This window comes from Myxocyprinus asiaticus, chromosome 21, assembly GCF_019703515.2.
Source record: "Myxocyprinus asiaticus isolate MX2 ecotype Aquarium Trade chromosome 21, UBuf_Myxa_2, whole genome shotgun sequence".
NCBI classification, from domain to species: Eukaryota; Metazoa; Chordata; class Actinopteri; order Cypriniformes; family Catostomidae; genus Myxocyprinus; species Myxocyprinus asiaticus.
The window spans coordinates 7,498,348-7,521,694 of NC_059364.1; the positions used below are offsets into that span (position 1 = coordinate 7,498,348).

General features: G+C 36.9%; 1 protein-coding gene across 1 annotated transcript in view; it reads right to left on the minus strand.

Moving 5' to 3' along the window:
• Window positions 1–144: 144 nt before the first annotated feature.
• cdh23 (cadherin-related 23) overlaps window positions 145–23,347 on the minus strand; it is a 340,743-nt gene continuing 317,540 nt past the window's right edge. Inside the window, exons 50-68 of the mRNA XM_051648347.1 lie at window positions 22,062–22,199; window positions 21,756–21,875; window positions 19,270–19,447; window positions 17,814–18,025; window positions 17,391–17,585; window positions 15,205–15,318; window positions 14,709–14,838; window positions 12,567–12,830; window positions 11,862–12,023; window positions 11,293–11,549; window positions 8,693–8,790; window positions 8,459–8,579; window positions 8,284–8,363; window positions 7,953–7,993; window positions 7,744–7,804; window positions 6,725–6,854; window positions 6,510–6,632; window positions 4,030–4,140; window positions 145–2,689 (exon numbers count right to left, since the gene is read on the minus strand). Of these exons, the coding sequence (XP_051504307.1) occupies window positions 2,354–2,689; window positions 4,030–4,140; window positions 6,510–6,632; window positions 6,725–6,854; window positions 7,744–7,804; window positions 7,953–7,993; window positions 8,284–8,363; window positions 8,459–8,579; window positions 8,693–8,790; window positions 11,293–11,549; window positions 11,862–12,023; window positions 12,567–12,830; window positions 14,709–14,838; window positions 15,205–15,318; window positions 17,391–17,585; window positions 17,814–18,025; window positions 19,270–19,447; window positions 21,756–21,875; window positions 22,062–22,199 (2,871 nt within the window). The 3' untranslated portion in view covers window positions 145–2,353. The remainder of the gene's footprint in view (window positions 2,690–4,029; window positions 4,141–6,509; window positions 6,633–6,724; window positions 6,855–7,743; window positions 7,805–7,952; window positions 7,994–8,283; window positions 8,364–8,458; window positions 8,580–8,692; window positions 8,791–11,292; window positions 11,550–11,861; window positions 12,024–12,566; window positions 12,831–14,708; window positions 14,839–15,204; window positions 15,319–17,390; window positions 17,586–17,813; window positions 18,026–19,269; window positions 19,448–21,755; window positions 21,876–22,061; window positions 22,200–23,347) is intronic.

The window sequence follows — 23,347 nt, forward strand, 5'->3', positions numbered from 1 at the left end:
ATGCAATGTAAATCTAAACCTTTTATTATTATTATTATTATTATTATTATTATTAATTTTGAACAACTTTGGGCTGAAAATATATACCAATATAACACACACAGATGTGTATATATATATATATATATATATATAAATGAAATGTAGGTTGAAAAAAAAGTTTATTTTTAATGCTGTTATCAGGTCAAGTCATTATATTTAACAGGACTTGATTCATAATTCTGTCCTGCAAAACACATGTTATAAACTGTCTTTAATATCCTTTCAGTGTGCACTAATACAAAGAGGAATGCTGTCGCCATGACGACTTTTGGTTTGGTTAATATCATCTTCACAACCTTAAGGCAAAACTGTTGCATATTTCATTTATTCAAACATGATCCACAAAGGTTTTTCCATCTACAGCCTCATCGCTAGTGACAAGACGATAACGACAAAAAAAACAACAAAAAAAAGTTTACAAAGGGGAATACAAAAAAAATAAATGCCATACAACATACACAACTGTTAAAACAATCTGGTATAAAATAAGTTGAAAAATAAATACACTTAAATACAACAATCTACACAACTCAGTTTGGTAGGACAGCATTTTTTCAAAAATATCTTTTGTACTCTGTTTTATTTATATATATATATATATATATATATATATATATATATATATATATATATATATATATATATAAATGTAAAGGAAAATAAAGAAATGGTTTTCCCCCCTCTTAGGCAGTGTTCTGTCAATGGCTGTGCGGAAATATTTTAGCTTGACTTTTTATTTTTTCCCCTTTTTTAAAGTTCAAGTTAAGCTGAAGTGTCTAAAGATTTGTTGTAACCTTATGAGCTTTAATGCCCTAGTTCAGTTTCACTGCTGTTTATTGAAACACACGATAGTCCCACAGTCAAATCAAAAATGAAATATGTTTTCTTTGTCTATTTGACCAGACAAACCTCTGGCCTAAGTTCAGTGGAAACAGTGTCTGGACTGCTTTCCACATTAGTCTGTAATATATTTTCATCTAGAATGTACTGTAGTCTTTCAGTTTTCTTTGTTCAGATAGTTTACATAACTTTTGGGGATGGATTGCTTTTAAAAAATGTTTAGGATGTCTTAAATTTATTTTTGACTCCACAAATAGTTTTGATTCTTGTCTGTAAAGAACAGCACTAAAAAGCAGCGTGCTGTACAGTCTATTTTATGACTTTTGTTCTCTTTATATCTGATGGGCTTTTCACATTAGAAAGGTCCAGGTTTATTTTCAAGGTAACGTGGGTTAAAGTAATCCAGGGTTATCTTGTTCAGCGTTTCGCACTGTTCCTACTTAACCCAGGGTTAGTTGGTATGAATTTGTATGAATTGGTCCTAGCATCACTAAAACAAAATGCAAAATTAGGTTTGCTGAAAATGACAAAACATATAGTCCCACCCCGCCCCAAACTCATACTATTGGCTGAGTCAATGTAGCTATGTTGGGTTGGTCGGGATGCTCAAACAAAGAGAGCGATGTTTTAAAACACTACAGTGCTTTTTGTGGAAATCAATTATTTATAGTTGTCTCTGCAATTAAACAGGGAAAGAAGATAGTGTTTAAACATCTAAAAAATTACATCACATTTTAGTCTTTTAAAACAAAAAAATAAATGGTAAAAAAATAAATAATACTGTCTCTTCACTCTAAAGCGGTGATGTCACTGTGCCACTTTTAAGCATTCAACGTTTTCATCAGATTCTGAAACTAAAGACTGTTTTTGCGACTGTAGATGTGCATGAATAGAATGAGGAAAGTAGTTTAACTTTTGATTGGTTTTCTGTTGCTAAACTACTCTGCTAGCACTTTGCTGTTTCACACTGTACACCCCTGACACCGCTTCATACCTTTTTTGGGAGGTGGCTTTAAAATGAGATTAAAACAGATATTAACCCAGGGTTATGTGTAGTGTGAAAAGCCCTTGAGATATATGATCAAAATCAGTTTAAATGATTCATATTCTTCATCATATTTTTCCCTGGTGCCCCTTCAAATATGAAATAACTAACTACATTAAAACTTGTGTCCATGTTTGGCCTTCCACTGGTCTGAGAGTGCATTCGTATATCATTTGCAGTGTGAGTGTGTGTGGTTAGAGTATCGTCACTCTTGTAATAGCCCTGACAGAATAAGCCCTTCGAGGTCTTTGGGCCACCCTTTATTTGGGTATTCCTTATCCACACACATCTACACCTTCCTCACACCTGGCCCTAACAAACCTGAACTCCTCTCCACACCGCAGTAAAGCATTTACGAAGAAGAATACAGAGCCAGGAGTGGTGTGCACGCTGTCACTTGTCTCAGACCAGCGAGGCCTCTGCTAGTCATAATTCCGTGATCTCTAATGGACTCTGAGACAGAGTATCGCTGCCCTTGTTTCTGTGTAAAGGCGTTGATTTTGCAGATTCGGTTCGGGCGTTTCTTTCGGCATACAGTCCGCCGTCAGCGTGCAAAGCTTCGAGCGAGCGTGCCAGAGCCCGCTGGTCATCTTCAGGCAGACTGTTGAGGTCAGAGGTCAAAAGAGTGCCTGTGCTGCCGTGAACAGCGTGCACCCCGTCAGGACCCCTCAGCTCAATCGGGAGCTTGTGCTTAAAGCGAATGGTTCCTCGACCTCCACCAACACGGTCATCATCGTCATCATCCAGGTCACTCTGGATCAACTAAGAGAAGACGACATGGAGAATGGATGGATGTGTGGGTGTTTAAAATAATGGATGGATGAATGCATGGAATTATGGATTGGCAGATGGATGGATGGAATGGAGATGGATGGATTGGTGGATGCATGGAATTATGGATTGGCGGATGGATGGATGTAACGATGGAGATGGATGGATTGATGAATGCATGGAATTATGGATAGATGGATGGATGGTGTATGGAATAGTGGAGATGAATGAATTGGCGGATGCATGGAATCATGGATTGGCGGATGTAATGATGGAGATCGATGGATTGATGTATGGATGCATGTAATTATGGATTGGCAGATGGATGGATGGAATGATGGAGGTGGATGGATTGTTGAATGGATAGATGCATAGAATTATGGATTAGCAGGTGGATGATGGATAGATGAAATGATGGAGATGAATGGATTGGAGGATAGATGGATGCATGTATTCATGGATTGGTGGATGATGGATAATTGGAATGAAGTAGATGGGTCAATCAGTGAATGCCATGCATCAGGGATGATGCATGGCATTATGAATTGATGGATGGATGGATGTAATAATGGAGATGGATGAATTGGTGGATGGATGAATGCATACAATTGTGGATTATTGAATGGAGGGATGATGCATGGCATTATGGATTGACAGATGGATGGATGAATTGGTGGATGGATGAATGCATACAATTGTGGATTGGTGGATGTATGATGGATGGATGGATGGATGGATGGAATGAAGGAGATGGGTGGATTAAGAATGGAGGGATGGATGCATGGAATTATGGATTGGTGGATGGATGGGTTATGGATGGAATGATGGAGATGATGGATTGGTGGATGGATGGATGCATTGAATTATTGATTGGTGGAGAGATTAAATGAATGATGAATGGATCAAATGATGCATGAATGGATGGATGGATGGATGGATGGATGATGGAATGATACATGAATGAAATGATAAATGGAGAGATGGATGGAATGATAAATGGAATTGCGGATTGGTGGATGGATGTGAGGGAGGAAGAGAGAAATAAAGATTAACAACAAGAAGATTCACAATTTGAATCCAGTTTTTAAGAACACACCAAGAGAGAGCAACAACACATCAGTGAAGCAGTGAAGAACGGTGAGCAGAGAAAACTGAGCTCATGTACAGCAGCAGTCTGGGGAAACATCAGCCGGGTCACATGACTCAGTGTGAAGAACAACAGAAGCAAAAGTCAGCAGGAGAACCCAGGGTTTCTACTGATAGGACAGGGTGAAGACACAGTCAGCCAGCAGTGAGGAAGAGCAAACACAGCACCCTGTCACAATGCCCACCTCTGTCACAGATGACTGGTCACCATGGCTGGTTGACTTGGTGACCAAGCGAGCAGCAAACAGCTTTTTGAGTCTCAGGTAATCATCTAGTACCACATTGAGTAGCGAGCCCTGATTGGATGGCAGGATTGGTCATGTTGTGTCTTATGAACTGAATTCTTAAACACGATTCTGATAATTCATTTCACTAAGAACATGATCTCACCTCACATATATCAGTTTCCCAAAAAATCTTGTTTTTGACAAAATTGCACCACAAATAACAACTATAAATTAAAAATACCTTTTGTTATATTTTGTTATCTGAGTTTGTGTCGGGAAATTGGGCCTCACAAATTACTGGAGCTAAATAAAAACTGTAAAAGTATAATATAAGTACTGTAACACCATGTCCTAAACAGGTGCGATGCTACAACTTTCCAGCGTCAAGTACAGTTGTGCTCAAAAGTTTGCATACCCTTGGAGAATTGGTAATATATGTACCATTTTTAAAGAAAATGTGAGTGAGCAGGTAAAACACATTTCTTTTATTTCTTATGGGATTCATATTCAACTGTAGGTTATAACAGAATGGCACAATCATAAAACAAAACATGGCAACAAAGAAAAAAATGAAATGACCCCTGTTCAAAAGTCTTCATACCCTTAGTTCTTAATACTGTGTATTGCCCCCTTTAGCATCAATGACAGCGTGCAGTCTTTTGTAATAGTTGTCTATGAGGCCCCAAATTCTTGCAGGTGGTATAGCTGCCCATTCGTCTTGGCAAAATGCCTCCAGGTCATGCAAAGTCTTTGGTCATCTTGCATGAACCGCACGTTTGAGATCTCCCCAGAGTGGCTCGGTGATATTAAGGTCAGGAGACTGTAATGGCCACTCCAGAACCTTCACCTTTTTCTGCTGTAACCACTTGAAAGTCAACTTGGCCTTGTCCTTAGGGTCATTGTCGTACTGGAAAGTCCAAGAGCGTCCCATGCACAGCTTTCATGCAGAAGAATGCAAATTGTCTGCCAGTATTTTCTGATAACATGCTGCATTCATCTTGCCATCAATTTTCACAAGATTCCCCGTGCCTTTAGAGCTCACAACACCCCCAAAACATCAGTGAGCCACCACCATGCTTCACAGTGGGGATGGTATTCTTTTCACTATAGGCCTTGTTGACCCCTCTCCAAACATTGCGCTTATGGTTGTGACCATAAAGCTCTATTTTGGTCTCGTCACTCCAAATTACAGTGTGCCAGAAGCATGTCAAGGTGTTGTCATTTGTGGCATTGGCACAGTAATAGCTTCTTTCTGGCAACTCGACCATGCAGCTCAATTTTGTTCAAGTATCGTCGTATTGTGCTCCTTGAAACAACCACACAGCCTGTATTTCTCCTGAGGTTACCAGTGGGATTTTCTTTGTATCCCGAACAATTCTTCTGGCATTTGTGGCTGAAATCTTTCTTGGTCTACCTGACCATGGCTTGGTATCAAGAGATCCCTGAATTTTCCACTTCTTAATAAGTGACTGGCATTTTCAAGGCTTTGGATATCTTTTTATATCCTTTTCCATCTTTATAATGTTCCATTACCTTGTTACGCAGGTCTTTTGACAGTTCTTTTCTGCTCCCCATGGCTCAGTATCTATCCTGCTCAGTGCATCCACGTGAGAGCTAACAAATTAATTGACTATTTATACACAGACACTAATTGCAATTTAAAAAGCCACAGGTGTGGGAAATTAACCTTTAATTGCCATTTAAACCTGTGTGTGTCACCATTTGTGTCTGTAACAAGGCCAAACATTCAAGGGTATGTAAACTTTTGATCAGGGCCATTTGGGTGATTTCTGTTATCATTATGATTTAAAAAGGAGCCAAACAACTATGTGATGATAAATGGCTTCATATGATCACTATCCTTAAATAAAAGACAGTTTTTGCATGATCAGTCATATTTTCAAAATCAAAGCCAAAATTTCACAATTTCTGCCAGGGTATGCAAACTTTTGAGCACAACTGTAATTTTACTGTCCTCATGGAAAGTGAAATACTGCACAAAGTCACAAAATCACAGCCAATTGGAACATTTGTTATGTTTAATATACAGTACAGCTATGTCAAGCAGGATTTTGGACTAATGAGATTTCACTGTTGGCGGATCTAACAAGAGTGAGCCAATTTAAACAGTATTTTTCAAAAATACTATTCAACTATTACTGTTTCTTTCTGTTTAAAAGTTTAGCAATTAGCAATTTTTTTTTTTTTTTTTTTTTTAATAAATAAATACTGAATGCACCTTAAAAATAATCTATATCAGCTGACCATGAATTGTGGTACCTGGTTAGGACATGGTGTAATGGATGATCGAATGACCTGTTTGTTGTTTTCTGTCAAAAGTTATTATTTAGTTTGCTAGTTTGTAATGTTCTCCAACCTTAACAGGCTTTTATGAAGTTATATTTAAAAACCCATGTCCATGTAGTGAATATTCTCACCTTGATGGGCCCCTCCCTCATGATTTGCCCTAGTTTGGCAATGTTGTCATATTCCTGAATAGCAGCTCGTAGATATCTGTCTTCCTCTGGTTTAGAGGCCTGAGGCTCCCGTCCAAATGTACCCTACAAAGTCAAACCACCAGTTTACTACAATACAAAGAGAATATGTCAATGTAGATTCTTCTCATAACAATATATTTAGCTGTGTGTATTACATGTGTGCGAGCCGGGCTGTTCCACAGGTCAGTGATGTCACTCAGGTCTTCAGGCAGGTCGTCCTCATGTTCCGCCTGCGCAGCTAACTCCAGATTCCTGCAAAAAGGATCCAGCCACACTGGATTTGCTCTAAAATACACACACACACACACACACACACACACACACACACACACACACACGAAGATTAACAGTTTGGTTTGATATAGTCCATTAAAGCTTACAATTGGGCCTAACTGTGTTTGATAATAACAAACATATTATATGTTACACAACCTTCTTGTGAATCTATGTGTACATTCATCTACATATTGTCGTATGAACCACTAGTTAGTTATTAGACTGATGTAAGTCTCACAAACCTAAATTTCAAATCACAGTAAAAATTCTTGGATAATTTTGAATCGGACATGACTGAAAATGACTTGCGCTTCAGTGAGTGAGTGAGATTCAAACCGATAAATCTTGATTCATAAACTAAACTGATTCATGAATCTGTTTGACTGATTCATAAAAAAATAAAAAATAGCAAAAATAGAGCCAACAACAAAGTGACAAAAATCACAGCCAATCGGAACATATTTGAAGTTATTACAATATACAGCTATGTCTGACAAAATTCTGGACCAATGAGAATTCACTGTGGGAGGAGCTATGAATTGGGCATCAAAGCAAGATGCTGAAAAGCACTAAAAAATATAACTAGATTTTTGCTAGAGTGTTCTGGATGGTTTGCTGGTGAATAACATGGCTATGCTACATAGACTTATCACTAAACCAGCCTAGGCCAGCATGGGAATAGCTAGTTAAGCTGGTCTTTTCAGCAGGGTAGCTGTGCATGTAAAAATACACAAACCCACACTAATGACGTTGTGTGAATTCTGCTGAAACTCACTGGTGACCTGTGGTCTGGGTGTGACTTCATAAAGAAAATAACATTGTGACCACACTGTAACTGGAAATAGGTATGCGTGTGTGTTGTTTGTTGATATGTATCAGTATCTGTTATCTCTCTCACCCTTCAAATGTGTACTTGTTAGTGTTGGGCATATCCAGTATATCCATCAATCCCTGATTCCCTGCCGAGAGAAAAAGAGAGAGAGAATGTGAACAAACATGCTGTTACTATGACAACACAAACACAAAGCCAAGTTTGTCTTCTTGGTTTGTGCAAGGCTCGTCCCAGTTTCCTCCTCATGGATGTACAGAACATTCCCGTCCGCTTACCTGTGGAGCCAGCCACGACTGCCTTCAGCTTCCTCTTGTGTCTGTCAAAAATTCAAACACAAACAAACAGATGCTTATCACACAACTAGGTGAGATACCTGGTTATGCATTTCTGAGGAGACCATTTCAATAGATAGGAAGCGATTGAATAGGACAGTGGCATTTGAAAGTGGCAGAACAGGATCTAGGTATTTATCACAATACTTTGTGCTCTGGCTTTTCTAAACTCAGTTTATTCAGGATATTACATGCACTAAAATCGGCTTGTTTAAAAAGGAAAGTTATAAAAATGCAAACATTAAGAGGCATCAAAATAGAGAGAAATACTCACACTGTGCGGTAATACCAGTTCATCAAGATAAACAACATGGCAGCAAGGAAGAGTAACACTGCCAAAATGATAATGGCCATCTGAAAGATAAATATGTATGTTTATACAGTGTAATATATTCTTTCTATAACAAATACAAGCTGAAATACATACACACACACATACACACACACACCTGTAAGGCGGTGAGGTCATCAGGTGCACGTGCAGTCACGGCAGGCTGAACATCCAGAATGTTGTAGTTTCGAAACAGATTCCTCAACTGCTCCTTATTCTCATCGATCATCTGAATCACCCTGAATGAATAAATCAATTAATCCTTTCTCAAATGATCAAAGAGAATGGTGTCAGAGTGGATGACACCATTCATAATGCAAGTCATAATTTATTGGTCGTGTTTGGAATATACCTCTCCACATCCAAAATTCGGTTGGTCTGCTTGTTGACTACGTGAATCAGAACATCGGTTTGAGCAAAGTTCACTCTTCCCTTTTTATCAACATGAAACTACAAGAAAGAAACATTTGATTCACTCATAGAAAGTAATTATTATTTATATAGCATTTTTCACAATACACACTGCTTCAAAACAGCTTTACAGAAAAACATACTGTAATGTCTTAAATGTAGCATGAAAGTAACATCTTACTCTGGTTTACAGTAATGCACAAGCAGTGGAAGTCTATGAGGTGAGGAATTTTGAAGGATTTAAAGCAGGAATGTGCAGCTTGTGTTTTTGTTAAAGTGCTTAAAATGTTATTTGAGTAATAAAATTGTCTAAATCATACTTTTACCAATGGGACTACTTTTCTAGATGGATGAACTTCTCATTACCAGTGTAATTCCTGTTGGTGGAGTTTACTCCATGTAAACAGTGCCTTTCTGGTGTCATTGTATGTATCATGAGAAAGTTACCGGATTTAATGGCTCTACATGGTCTTGACAGGAGTTGAAAGATTAGATATAACTTTGCACAGACAAGGTTATAGAGTGATTTTAATATGTTAGTCTCATATAAACACTTACAAAGTTTAAGTCTTGTGGATATATTTTCCAAACAGTGTGGGGCAGATTCACTAAGAATGAATTGCGACCACTAAAAGTGTCGTTTATTTGCACGCACTAACTGCGCTCGTTTAGCGCCCGATTCATTAAAAGAATTATGCAGATCAGGCAACTGCACAAACGTGGCCACAAAACCTGGCCACAAAACTGCCGCTGAACGCAATTAGCATGCGCAATTCTGATCTTGCAGTCCGATTCTGAGTGCAATATAGCTGAGGATGCCGTACACCACCATATTTGACCCACCCTGCCTGGACTGAACAGCATCACTTTGATCCAGACACCTGGACTATCTCTTAAGCATGCATAAAGTGTGTGTGACGACACCGTGCATCTGGATATATGCCAGGTTATAACGCTCTTCAACATCATTTGATTAATTACTGCTGAAATGATCGGTTGAAAATGTTCACAAACATCTCTTTTAAATAAAAGTTTACTGCCTACTTTCATTTGGCGTTAATAGTGCAAACTGCGCAGGGAAAATTGCACAGAGTTTTTTGAAAGAAGCGTAATCTGTAATGAGCTTAATTTACATAGAAAGGAGGCGTGTTTGCGTGGAAAGGAATGACAATGACTTCATTTAAATATTGAAGACACAGCGCAATTTCAGCACTAATTGTGCCCACTAAATTTGATTGCGTGTGGTTAGTGAATATAATGCAGGTATTTGCACTGAAATACCACACGCAAAAGTGGCTCAACTGTTTAGAGAATCTTCCCCTGTGTTTTAACATTTGTTCCAGTGCAATAACTTTCATTGTTAAAGGGGTCATGAACTGAGAAATCAAAATTCCCTTGATCTTTTGACATATAAGAGGTCATTGTGCTATAAAAACAGCCTGTAAGTTTCAGAACTCAAAACTTTCTCGTTAGTCTAAAAACAGCTTATACTGAAGTCAATCTGCCAAAACGACAGGATGTGGAATGTGCCACTTTATTACGTAATAGTGTGGCTAAACAACGCCTCTGCAGAAGAAGATCAACGCATGCTTCTACATCACTGCCTGTTTAGCCCCGCCCACCGATTCACGCATGTAGTAGGTAAATAACTAGAGAGGCAAACGCAGGTCTACGCAGAAACCAAACGATAAAGATGGCTCCGAAGACAACAAGACGCTGTGCATTGCCAAGTTGTGGAAAAACACAGTCTTTGCATTCCCTTCCTTCTGATCCCAACATTAGGAAAGTGTGGATGAACTTTATTTTTAATGAAGTTCCAGACCGTGTCAGTAAGAACTTGGTCCTTTGTTCACTTCATTTTACCGCAGATTCGTTTACAAACAAGGCACAATTCGACGCAGGATTTTCAGAAAGATTGAAACTAAAAGACGATGCTGTGCCGACTATATTGGATCCGACAGTAATGTCGCAACACATAAGTGTGAGTAACTGTTTTTTATTACGTGGTCACTATTGCTGTTATTACAGATCGTTTGATATGTACTGAGTATTTATGCGTTTTTAATCTAAATCACAGCAGCGTCCATCTATGAAGGATGTAGGCTGTCAAACATACATGCAGAAGTTTACATCGGTGGGCACACAGATGTCCTTTGGAACTCTGGGACCTAATCATAGAAGTAAAGATTTTTTAAATATGCAAAACTGTTAGCCAATCATATCAGTGGGCGTTTACTTCCGAGTCTACAATCCGCCATGCCTATTCAAATGGTGTGTTACAATGAGGGGGGTCAAAACAGGACAGAAAATAGCCTATTACTTCTAAACTATGATGTTTTTTTATGTAAAAATCTTCATAACATTATAAGTGGACCTCAGAGAACAGTACAAAATAACAGTTCATGACCCCTTTAAGTCAGAACTATTTTCTGTAGTAATTCAGTAGTAAGAGAGCTTGATTTGTTTTTGAACCCAGAATATCCCTATGAGTTGATTTTGTTAACATTTAAAGATACTAATCACTGCAACACACATATTCACCTGCACATCATCAGTGTTGACTATGGCTCCTGTGATGTTTGAGAGCAGGCTTATAAACTCCTCCTGAAACAGCCGCACACGCTCTGGTATCTCATTAATGACGATCTTCACCCGCTGGTCGTCTCTAAGAATGTAAATGCCCACTATTGCCATGTCACTATGACCAGCAAGATCTCTCGCCAACACCTCCACCACAAAATAACCCGGAGCATATGCCATGAACAGATCATATGTCCGGATGATGCCGTCAGTTTCTCCTGAAAAGAAAAGATAAAGATAGAAAAGTTTAGGTGGTTACCAGAGTGTTGCGTTGTGGTTTCTAAGGTGTTCAGACTGTTTGTTAGTTTGTTACTATGTAGTTGCTTACTTAGTATGTCTCTATGATAGTCTAGGATTTTTTGCCCATTTTATTAACCGCAAGGCACTTGAAAAGTAAAAGCAGTAATAGCGGGACAAGGTACACAAATCTCTGATGCTTGCCTTAGCAAATACTGTACTATACAAATACCTTTACTAAACACCTAATTATTTGACATTTCAAAAGTTGAGTGTTAAAAAAGCACACAGACCAATTATGAAGACGTTGCCCATGTCTTCAGAGTCATTGGACTGTAGTTTGATGTAACGGATGGACAGAATGTGATAAAGAACGAGACTGTTGTTGCCGATATCATTGTCAATTGCTTGAACTCGGATCAGATCAGAGCCCACCTTGGCATCTGCAGCCACACCTGACAGAAAGAGAGAAGGGGAACAGGTAAGCTCACACATAAACAACAGACACACACACACACCTGTTATATGCAGTGGCCCCAAAGAGTATTTGAACACTTAAGCCACACTTAATGTATGAATGTCAATGCATGAGATAACAAAACGCCAAGCCATTGGGCATTTTTTCCCCCCAAAAAATAAATAATAAAAATGTAAAAAAAGATGGCATTAGCAAAACATTTAAAAACTTGAGGGGAACTGACTTATGTCCTCCAAAAATGGCATTGGGACCAGTTGTTTTGCAATAACCAGTAATTGCAAAAATGTCTCAGAAAAGTGAAGTTAGTTCTGACAAAGAGGTCAAAGAGCATCATTTGTTTTGATACCTAATAAAATAAAATGTATGTATTTTCAAGTTTGGCTTAAGTGTTCCTTTTGGGGTCACTTTAAACCCAAATCAAAAACCTACCCCTAAAAATATTTTGTATTTTCATATTAATAATTTAAAAAACATCATTTATTGTCTTTAAGAATCCACAAGTACATTCACTATGTGTTACCTGCTGTGTACTCCGGCTTGGTGAATCTGGGAAGCTGGTCATTGATGTCCTCCAGGAAGATTCTTACTTCCTGTAATGTGGGGTCACGGCTTGGGTCAAGCAATTGGATTCTCTGTGATCTTTGACCTCTTGGAGGGGACCAGTTGCGGTTACTGGAGGCTTTAACAATGATCGAATACACCGGAATGTATTCCCGATCCAGCTCTTTCTTGACCCGCAAAACACCGGCCACACTCATACCAAAGTTTCCCTCGCTATCTCCCCCTGCAGAGCAAAATCAGCACTGCAGTTAGTAAAGTGTTATGTGGTTTCATTGTTTCTCAAGGGAAATTTAAGTTCCTCATTACTGTGAATTTTGGCATTTTGTGCTGATGCAATAAAATTGTGCAATCTGAGCAACTTTCTAACTGCGTGCAGAAACGTCATACGAAGAAAGAGACGTCTGACTAGGGTTGCCACTTTTGAAGTTTTAAAATAAGGGACAATTAAATGGGGGGGGGGGGTTGGGTTCACGGCCCCTAATCACATCCTCAACAGTTTTAGCAATAAATGCATTGAGTTAGTGTGCATTATTAATAAACATTTTATATCCTTTCTTATATGCTAAAATGAGAACTTTCCTGACCTATGACTTATAAAAAAAAAAATACATAATTTATAAGTTAAAAATATATTTATTTTAATTTTTTCGATTATTTGTCTTCTTTATCTTATTTATGTATACATTTTGGATGGTTTATACATATTTAAAAAACTTTTTTAAATAATTTTTAATAATTTTATTTATTTTTTTCCTTCACCTGTACTTGTCTTTATGATTGTATTCATACATTGTTTGATCTTACTGAACATTTATATAGAAGAAACTCCACAGTTTCACCACCATTTGTGGACTTTTCAGACGGTCCCTTACCACACCCTCCACAGTATTCGCACGTTTTAGCACAATGTGTGGAGTTTTCAGACGGTACCTTACCCACCACAGGCAAATATTCCAACTTATATCAATGTTAAATTGGCGATCTGGAACAATTCCCCCATGATGGCATCTGATCAGCTTAAATAAGGGACAAATCGGGACGCATCATTTTATCTTTAAATACGGGATGATCCCTAATTTTACGGGATGGGTGGCAACCCTACGTCAGACTGTCTTTTTTTTTTTTTTTTTTTTTACCTACACTGCAAATTATTTTCCTTATCAGTATTTTTGTCTTATTTTGCAGTGAAAAATATCTAAACATCCTAAAGAAGATAGATTTACTTGTGTTTGTAACTGTGTAAGATAACAAGCCAGAAATGTCACTTGAGGGAAATATCACCAGACTCAGGCTCACTTTCTCTGGCTACATTATGCGATCAGTTTCATTGGAGAAAGCAATGATGCTTGGAATGGTCAGTGGAACAAGAAGACGAGGCCGCCAAAGAATGCTCTGGCTTGACACCATCAAAACAGACACTGGCCTAGGCGCAGAACAGCTAAAAGGGAAAGTCCAAGACCAGAAAGCGTGGCGAGAGATGGCCCATAGAATTGCAGAGAGTCGGATCCGACTGAACGGATAACATCATCAAGATAATAAGACTAGTTTTCAAACTTAAATTCTTGAATTTAAGTTTCGAGAATTTACCCCCCACTGGCAAATCGTTTTTTCTTGTTTTAAGTGCCACCTCACTAAATTTAGCTAGATTAATGTTTAAAAAAAAGACACAACCATTTGCCATTTGGGTAAGAAATTTAGCTTAATTCAAGAAATGCAAGGATTTTTTTTATAATTTTATTCTTATTATTACCAAGTCATTATTCTTGTTTTAAAGATAGTTCGGATGTTTAGATTTTTTTTTATTTGTTTTATTTTTATTTTTTTTTAACCAGCAAAATGAAATAAAAATACTGATTAAGAATATTATAATTTTTTGAAATAGGGTCATTAATATACATATTTCAATTTGAACATATGGGACTCATCTAGTACTGGACCTGAGTGAAATGGGTCAATTCCATGTTCATTTGGTCCAATCACAATTTACATTCTTAAAATAGAAATAAAAAACATTTTCTACTTGCTGAATGTTATATAATCATGGGATAATGATGTAAGCACATCTACATCTTAATTTATGTGGTTTGTGTTGTGTCTGCACCTGCGATGAAATAGTAGACGATAGCATTAGAGCCCTCGTCCGCGTCAACTGCACCAGTCACATTACCAACAACAGTCCCAGGAGACGAGTGCTCAGGTACAGACAGAGACTGATATGACAAACTCCCTCTCTGAAAAAACAAAATACATGCAAAACAACACAAATGGCCTTAAGTGATGGGAAACTTTCTCATTTCATAATTTAAAAGGGTCATACCATGATGAATTAAATTGTCATTGATCTTTTCAGATAAAAGTGTTCATTTGAACATGAAAACAGTTCTAAATAACTTCAAAATGTCCTCCCCAGTCTAAAAAGACCCTTTACTGAAACAAAGCTGCAAAAATGGGCCATTTAACTGTCGTTAGAAACTTAAGTTACTTTTAACATAGTCCCTGATCATTTCAATCCGACCTCAACAGTTTGTGAAAATTCATCACAATTAATGTATAAGATCACTTAATAAAAGTAACAGTGAGTGACCCTGAAATGTTACCGGAGGTTTGAGGAAGACAGGTTCATTGTCGTCGATGTCAGACAGTGCCACCTGCAGTGGCTGCATGGTCTCATACGGGACAGGTTGTCCAAGGTCATATGCCACAACGACCAGCTACACACACACATACAGAGATAAACACACACAGTATATTTTTGAGGGTCTTGTTTTTTTTATTCATGCCAGTCCTCTATTTTGAAGTTGTGCCTTGAAGTTTTGAAAGTTTCTTGTCTTTTGTCATTTATTTCCAAAAGGGTTCCCAGACCTTTTCAACAAAGAATTGTCATGACTTTTCCGGCCGTTGTAATTACAGGAATAGCTTCTTTATAAATTATTTTATATAGACTGCACTTACAAAGAGCAATTTCTAGCCAATGACATATTTTAGAGCTAAGCATAACTAGAAAAAATTCTATTCACTGTAGATATTTTATTAATTCCTGACAAAATTTTAAAATTCCCTGATATTTCCATACTTTCCATGGCAATAGGAACCCTGTTCCTACACCAGCCGTGTCCACTTGTGTCTTGTTCCATTTTTAGTTATGTATATAAATACTCAGGGTTGGGGAGTAACGGAATACATGTAACGGGATTACGTATTTAAAATACAAAATATAAGTAACTGTATTCCACTACAGTTACAATTTAAATCATTGGTAATTAGAATACAGTTACATTCAATAAGTATTTTGATTACTGAAGAGATTACTTTGCATTTTTTTGTCATTTGTTTCATTTAATATTTAGTCCTTTCAGATGGAAAACATTTATACATATAAATGATGTGATCCAAAGTGCATTTGAACAGCGGTGAAACACTTTCTTATGATGTGTTACATTCATACGAGCAGACAGAGAAGTAAATTTGGAGTAAGTCTGGAGCAGAAGAAATATAAACAAACCTTGTGTAAATTGTCAGCTTTATGCTAAGCTAAAATGATATTTCTAGCCATTTTACATGCACATGTTACCAGGCACGATCATATTTTTTTATCAAGAAAATTCTCGTTAATCATAATTTATTTTTTTCTAGTAAGACCTTTGATATTAGGGCAAAAATCATATTCTTGATAATAATTTTTGTATTGTTTTCCTGTAAAAATATCTAAAAATCCTTAAAACAAGATCAATTTGATTCATCTTGTTTTAGAAACAACACTGCATAAGATATTTTGGTTTTTCAGAGAATGTATTTTTAACAAGTGTATTTTGTCTTCCTGTACTGGCAGAGTTTTTAATAGTCAAAACAAGTGAAAAAATCTACCAGTGCTGAAGAAGTAATCCAAAGTATTTAGAATACGTTACTGACCTTGAGTTATCTAACGGAATATGTTACAAATTACATTTTACAGCATGTATTCTGTAATCTGTAGTGGAAAACATATTAAAAGTAACCCTCCCAACCCTGTAAATACTCCAGTGTATTTGAATGAACAAACGAAAGAAAGAAAGAAAGAAAGAAAGAAAGAAAGAAAGAAAGGAGAAGAAATAAACAAACAAATACACAAACAAATAAAAAAAGAACAATAGAACAAACTAATGCAGGAACAAATGAAAGAAAGAAAGAAAGATAGATAGACAGGACAAACAAAAGAAAAAAAGAACAAACTAAAACAAGAACAAACAAACAAATAAATGTACAAATGAACAGATGCAGTAACAAACATGTGAATAAACAAAAGAAAGAAATCAAGAATGAACAAACAAATTCAAAAATTAACATACGAACAAAAGAAAAGGCAGAAAGAAAAGACTGATCAAATGAAAAAACTAATGGAGGAACAAAGAAGAAAGAAAGAAAGAAAGACCAAACGAAAGAACAAACTAATGCATGAACAAACAAACAAATAAAGAAAAAGAACAAACAAAAGAAAGAACAAACTAACATGAACAAACAAACAAAAAGAAAAAGAACAAACAAAAGAAAGACAGATCAAACTAACACATGAACAAAAGAACAAATAAAGAAAAAGAACAAACGAAAGAAAGCCAGAAAGAAATAACAAACGAAAGAAAGAATGAACTAATAGGAATAAACAAACAAAAAGAACAAACAACATGAACAAATAAAACAAATAAAGAAAAAGAACAAATGAAAGAGAGACCAAACTAACATGAACAAACAAACAAACAAACAAACAAACAAAAAGAAAGAAAGAAAGAGACTTCTTTGGGTCACTCACACTGTACAGTGCTTGTTTCTCTCTGTCCAGTTTAACTGCAGTGGTGATCACTCCAGTCACTGCATCAATATGGAAGTTCTCCCAGTCTCTGTTTCCTGCTCCTGTCTGCAGGAAGCTGTAGCGAACCTCTCCGTTCACCCCCTCATCCTCATCTGTGGCAAACACTTCATACACCACTAACCCAGGAGGCTGTTCCTGCAAAGACAAACAGAAAACATGAGAGACTGCTGAGCCAAACATTACATGTGATGCCGGACAACATATAAAAACTGATTTAAATACTTAAAAAAACAAAAAAAAACAATATCATATACGTATATGTACAAATTAATTTAACTTCAAAGATAGGAGGATGAATAAACTGAATATTTTTAACAAATTGACACATGTGCATGCACACACACACACAAACACGTTACACACCTCTAGTATGTGCATGATAGTGCCATTGGCAGGTCGCACAAAGATAGGCCTATTATCATTGACATCTATGACAGTGATTTGGAGACTAGCTGTGCCCCAGAGCGGAGGCCTGCCATGATCGGTCGCCACCACAGTCAGATTAAACCGCTCAAAACTTTGCAGTAACCGCAGTGAGCGCATCAGCCCCGTGTCAGGATTCAGAGAGAACGCATCTATGAGGGAGAGAGGAAGAGACATCCCCAAAATCATTAAACGCTGTAGCTGTACTGGATTGTATCTACTGTATCAGGGTTGAGCAACATTCAGAATTTAACTGAAAATGCCTTTCATATTACAATCCATTTCCTGGATTTCAATTTAAACTGAGGTAGTAAATAGGACGCAGATCTGTAATTGGAATTTAAGGTAAAAGAAATTCATATAACTAATGTAAGTGTAGTTTTTAAGAATACATTTATAACCTGCTCCACTATTTTAAGGCACTTTGTCCCAGAGACACATCTTGAGTTTAATGCACTAAATTAAAATGAAAAGCATTTAAATGATTATATATGCCAACATTTAAGTAAGCGATAATGTACAGTCAGCCGTTCACTATCACAAAATAAACAACGAAAGGGTTGTATCACACCGAAGGGTTTTATTTTGCGATAATTATCGGCTGGCCATACATTATCCCGCTTATTAAACGGCTACCAACCAAATAAATAAATAAATGAACATTAAATATTGATTTGCATTTCAATTTATGTGAGAAGAAAGAAATCACTGTTGACTCTGTTATCTGGTATTTATTTTGCGAAAATGACTGACTGCTCACTATCCAGCTTATTACAAGACTAATTGCTAAATAAATAAATAAATGGACATGCAATACTGATTTGAGTTGGGATTATCTTATTAGCTTAATTGTAGAGATCGCAGAGTGATATGAGAAGTAGAAAAGATGATTCGTAATACCCGGATAACCAGTCTGATGTATCTTTATCCACGGATGTGCGATTGTTATTCAGAAATATCAGGCTGCTAAATGTATTCCAGAGAGTAGTGTAATAAATGATTATATTTTGACAACGGTTTGGGGTAGAAACATAATTATATCATTAGAAAGCTTAGAATTTCCTTCTTACTATTGTGTGTAAAACTCAAAGTGACTCAAGATGATGGAGCAGGTCACAGTTTATTTTTCAGTAGTTTTAAAAATGTAAGAAAACACGAAGATTTTTGTTGTTGTGTTAGACTAGTGAAATTCATCTGTTGTGTGACTGTGTGGCAATTGCAATTCCATAAATTCATCTTCCTGTTATTTCAATTCAAATTCAATTTCAACATCCTGCAGGCCATGGACAATTACATTTGGCCATTTCCATCTCATAAAGTGAATAGGAGGCAATACTTAACTTCAGAATTTTACCCAACCCTTGTGTCCATATTCTTGTATGTGTGTGTGTTGTACCCGCTCCAGGGCCCTGAAGACTGTAGGTGAGTAATGCGTTCTCTCCCTCATCAAGGTCTGTGGCTGTCAGTGTGATCACTGATGTACCAACAGGCTCATTCTCAAACACACTAGTGCTGAACACTTTCTCTGAGAAGCGAGGACGAAAGTCATTCACATCCAGAACTGTCAACTGCACCTGAAAGACAGACAGATGGAGACATTGTTCTGATTCATGCTGTTTAACTTGAGTTTAATTATATATTAAAATGACGTTCTATTTTTTTTTTTTTTTTTTTGCATACATTCTCATCTTTGGCAATATTGTATAGGTAACAATCATGCCAATAAAGCCATTTAAATTTAACTGAGAGCGAGACATAGAGAAAGAGACAGAGAAAGATTGAGATGTCAGGGCTATGTGCTGATACAGAGGTGATAACTTTGGAGAAACGAAAAAAAAAGAAGCAATGTATTGTTTATTCAAGTATCTGAGGTTTGATTTACTGCAGTGCAGCTCATGCAAAACTGCATGAAACTGAAATTTCCTGTGTAAAAAAAAAAGCAAACGTGTGCATAAGTTTTTGATATTTAAACACTGCCTGGGGATACAGCAAGTCAAGGTTGAAACTTAACTTTTTGCCACACATGCCTCACACACACACACACACACACACACACACACACACACACATATATATATATATATACACAGATCAGCTGCAACATTAAAACCACCTGCATAATATTGTGTAGGTCCCCATCAGCCGCCAAAACAGCACCAACCGCATCTCAGAATGGCAAACAGAGCGGTTATCTGAGTTACCGTAGACTTTTTCAGTTCGAACCAGTCTGGCCATTCTCTGTTGATCTCTCTCATCAACAAGGCGTTTCCGTCCACAGAACTGCAGCTCACTGGATGTTTTTTGTTTTTGGCACCATTCTGAGTAAATTCTAGAGACTGTTGTACGTGAAAATCCCAGCAGATCAGCAGTTATAGAAATACCCAAACTAGCACATCTGGCACCAATAATCATGCTATGCCCCAAATCACTGAGATCACATTTTTTCCCCATTCTGATGGTTCGAACTGACAAAGTCTACGGTAACTCGGGTAACCGCTCTGTACAATTGTGGTGAGAAGAATATCATCTCAGAATGCCATTCTGAGATGCAGGTTGGCGCTGTTTATATATATATATATATATATATATATATATATATATATATATATATATATATATATATATATATATATATATGCGCTGGGAAATGTAATGTGTTGATTTCTGCAATTAATTGTTTTCTTCACCTCCCATGGCTAAAATTGGCATATATAAATTTCCAGGAGGTACACACTAGACTCAACTGCACATCCTAGCACAGAAACTGATTGTGTGGAGCAATGCACGCTTATTCATTAGGCGCGATGCATGTCCCGGGCATAATATACACGGGAGACTTCCACCGCAAGTGGTGAGCCAGGTGTGGGAGAGATACGGGCAAGCTGCCATATCTCTTGACCCCAGGTGCGCACTAAAAGTGCTAGTGTGAAAGCACCCTTAATTACAGCATGTCAAATAATTTTATGACATGTAAACATAAACTTTTATAAAAAATGTATACTTGCAGAAATGTGTCTAGTTAACTCTATTCACAAAAAACTGAATATTTTACCATGTAAATATTTAAATAATGAAAATAAATGATAACCTTGCCTTGTGCGCTTTGCAAATTTTAATTCAGGACCCTTAAACCAATTGTCCAAAGCTCGACAATATGACAGTTTCTCTGCCTTTGAGTAACTGCTTTTATGAGATATTTTCTAAATATAATGCGACTTTTGCTGTGAATATAGATGTGTGGAAGTGAAACAAAGCTTCTGGCCCAGCTGATGGCATTTCTATTTTCTGCTTGTTATGCTTCCTCCTTCCTCCTTCCGCATACCATCAGCGTCTGAATAGAGGAAGTGTGAGCTGAACGCTCGCCACCTCACACTCCCCAAACCTTGTGAAACCTCATTTGCACAGCTGATGCTCTCTTCATATCCTCCCTAAACAGGAACTAGAAGCAAAGGCGAGTACATCTAAATGTACCAGGATGTCTCTTTTTGATGGCTCAATTTATCCATGCTTGCTTTGACTTTATGAGTCTGTAAGATCGCAAAACACTTGTTTGAATGTTGATTTAACACTGACATATACAATCTAAATGCACAGTGGTCCTAAAACATATTTGGAGACCTTTAAATACTTCAGTCACACTTAAAATTGATGAATTTCATTAGATGACAAAACATCAAGCCAAGTAGCAAACAAATGATGCAATGAGTATCTGCAAACAAATGATGCTAGAACTTGTTTTAGCAGCAACTTTTCCTATCTTAGCAATTTTTGCAATTACTTTTATCCAACTTGTGTCAAAGTCATTTTTAATGGATGTATGAAGTCAGTTCTCCTAAAATTCACACAGTTCCAGGCATTAGCTCATCCATACATAGTTTGCACCTGGACTGAGTTTTCTCGGCGGTTATTGGGGCTTCCACCTGGGTTGTCTCTAGCGTAGGCTGTGAGAGTGTAGCGGTCTTTGGTCTCTCTGTCCAGTGGAGAGAGAATGTAGATGTCACCCTGATAACAAAAAACATTGTAACTGAATGTATACATGAACATTCTGGTGATTTACTGACATGCAAAAAAAGTTTTTTTCTTAATCTTGTCTTTGCTGTGTTTTCACCCTGACACACACACACACACACACACACACACACACACACACACACACACACACACACACACACACACACACACACTTACCGTAGTGGGTGTGATACCAAACTTGCCCTCTCCATCCACTAGTCCATATTCAATGACAGAAAACAGGCCAGAATCTGCATCTGTCGCACTCACACTTACAATAATGGTGCCAAGAGCAACATCCTCAAATATGGACTTCTGGACATACACACGCATACAGAGAAATACATCAGCATAGAAGACTTGGGTTGCCATGACTAATCATTTAAATCGCTAAAAACACAGTTATTATCGGTAAGATCAGTATCGATTACGCCTTTGTCAGTAACATTTTGCAGTAGTAAGAAAAAACTTTCTATGAACAAATCTTATAAATTGATCATTTCCATTTCATAATTTCCAAAACAGCTTGCTACACTGTGAAATATAATTTTGTTAGTCAGTATTTTTGACTTGTTTTTCAGTAAAAAATCTTAAAGGAATATTCCAGGTTCAATACAAGTCAAGCTCAATTGACAGCATTTGTGGTGTAATGTTGCTTACCACAGACAAATTATTTCAACTCCCTCCTTTTCTTTACAAAAAATAAAATATTGAGGTTACAGTGAGGCACTTACAATGGAAATGAATGGGGCCAATTTTTGGAAGGTTTAAAGGCAGAAATGTGAAGCTTATAATTTTATAAAAGCACACATTAATTCTTCATCTAAAACATGTCTAATATTTGAGTTGTAAAGTTGTTTAAATCGTCATTTTTACAGTTGTTTTAGGGTTTGCGACGTTACATTGTCATGGCAACAAAGTTGTAAAATTGGATATATATTTTCACAGAAAATCGTAGTACGTTATTTTACCACACTTAAATCATGTTATCACACATAATGTTTATATGTCTTTGGGCTTTACTTTTGAAACTGAATATTTTAATGTTTACGGATTGGCCCCATTCACTTCCATTGTGCAGTATGTGCCTCACTGGAACCCAGATTTTTGAGGGTAAAAGCCCAAGTCAAAATTTATTTTTAAGAAAAGGAGTTGCAAGTAAAAATAAATGTTTGTGCTTATCAATATTATGCCACAAATGCTGTCGATTGGGATTAACTTGTATTTAATTTGGAATATTCCTTTAACAACCTTAAAATAAAATAAAAAATTTGTTCGAACAAAAATAATTAAATTTAGTGACGGTTATGCTTAAAAAAAGACACAAATATTTCCCAATGGGGTTAGAATAAGAAAACTGTTTTTCCCTTTAAATTAGACTTGTTTTTCTTACCCGATTAGCAAAATGTTTTGTCTTATTTTAAACATAAACCTCTCTCAAAACAAGACTTTTATATCTTTAA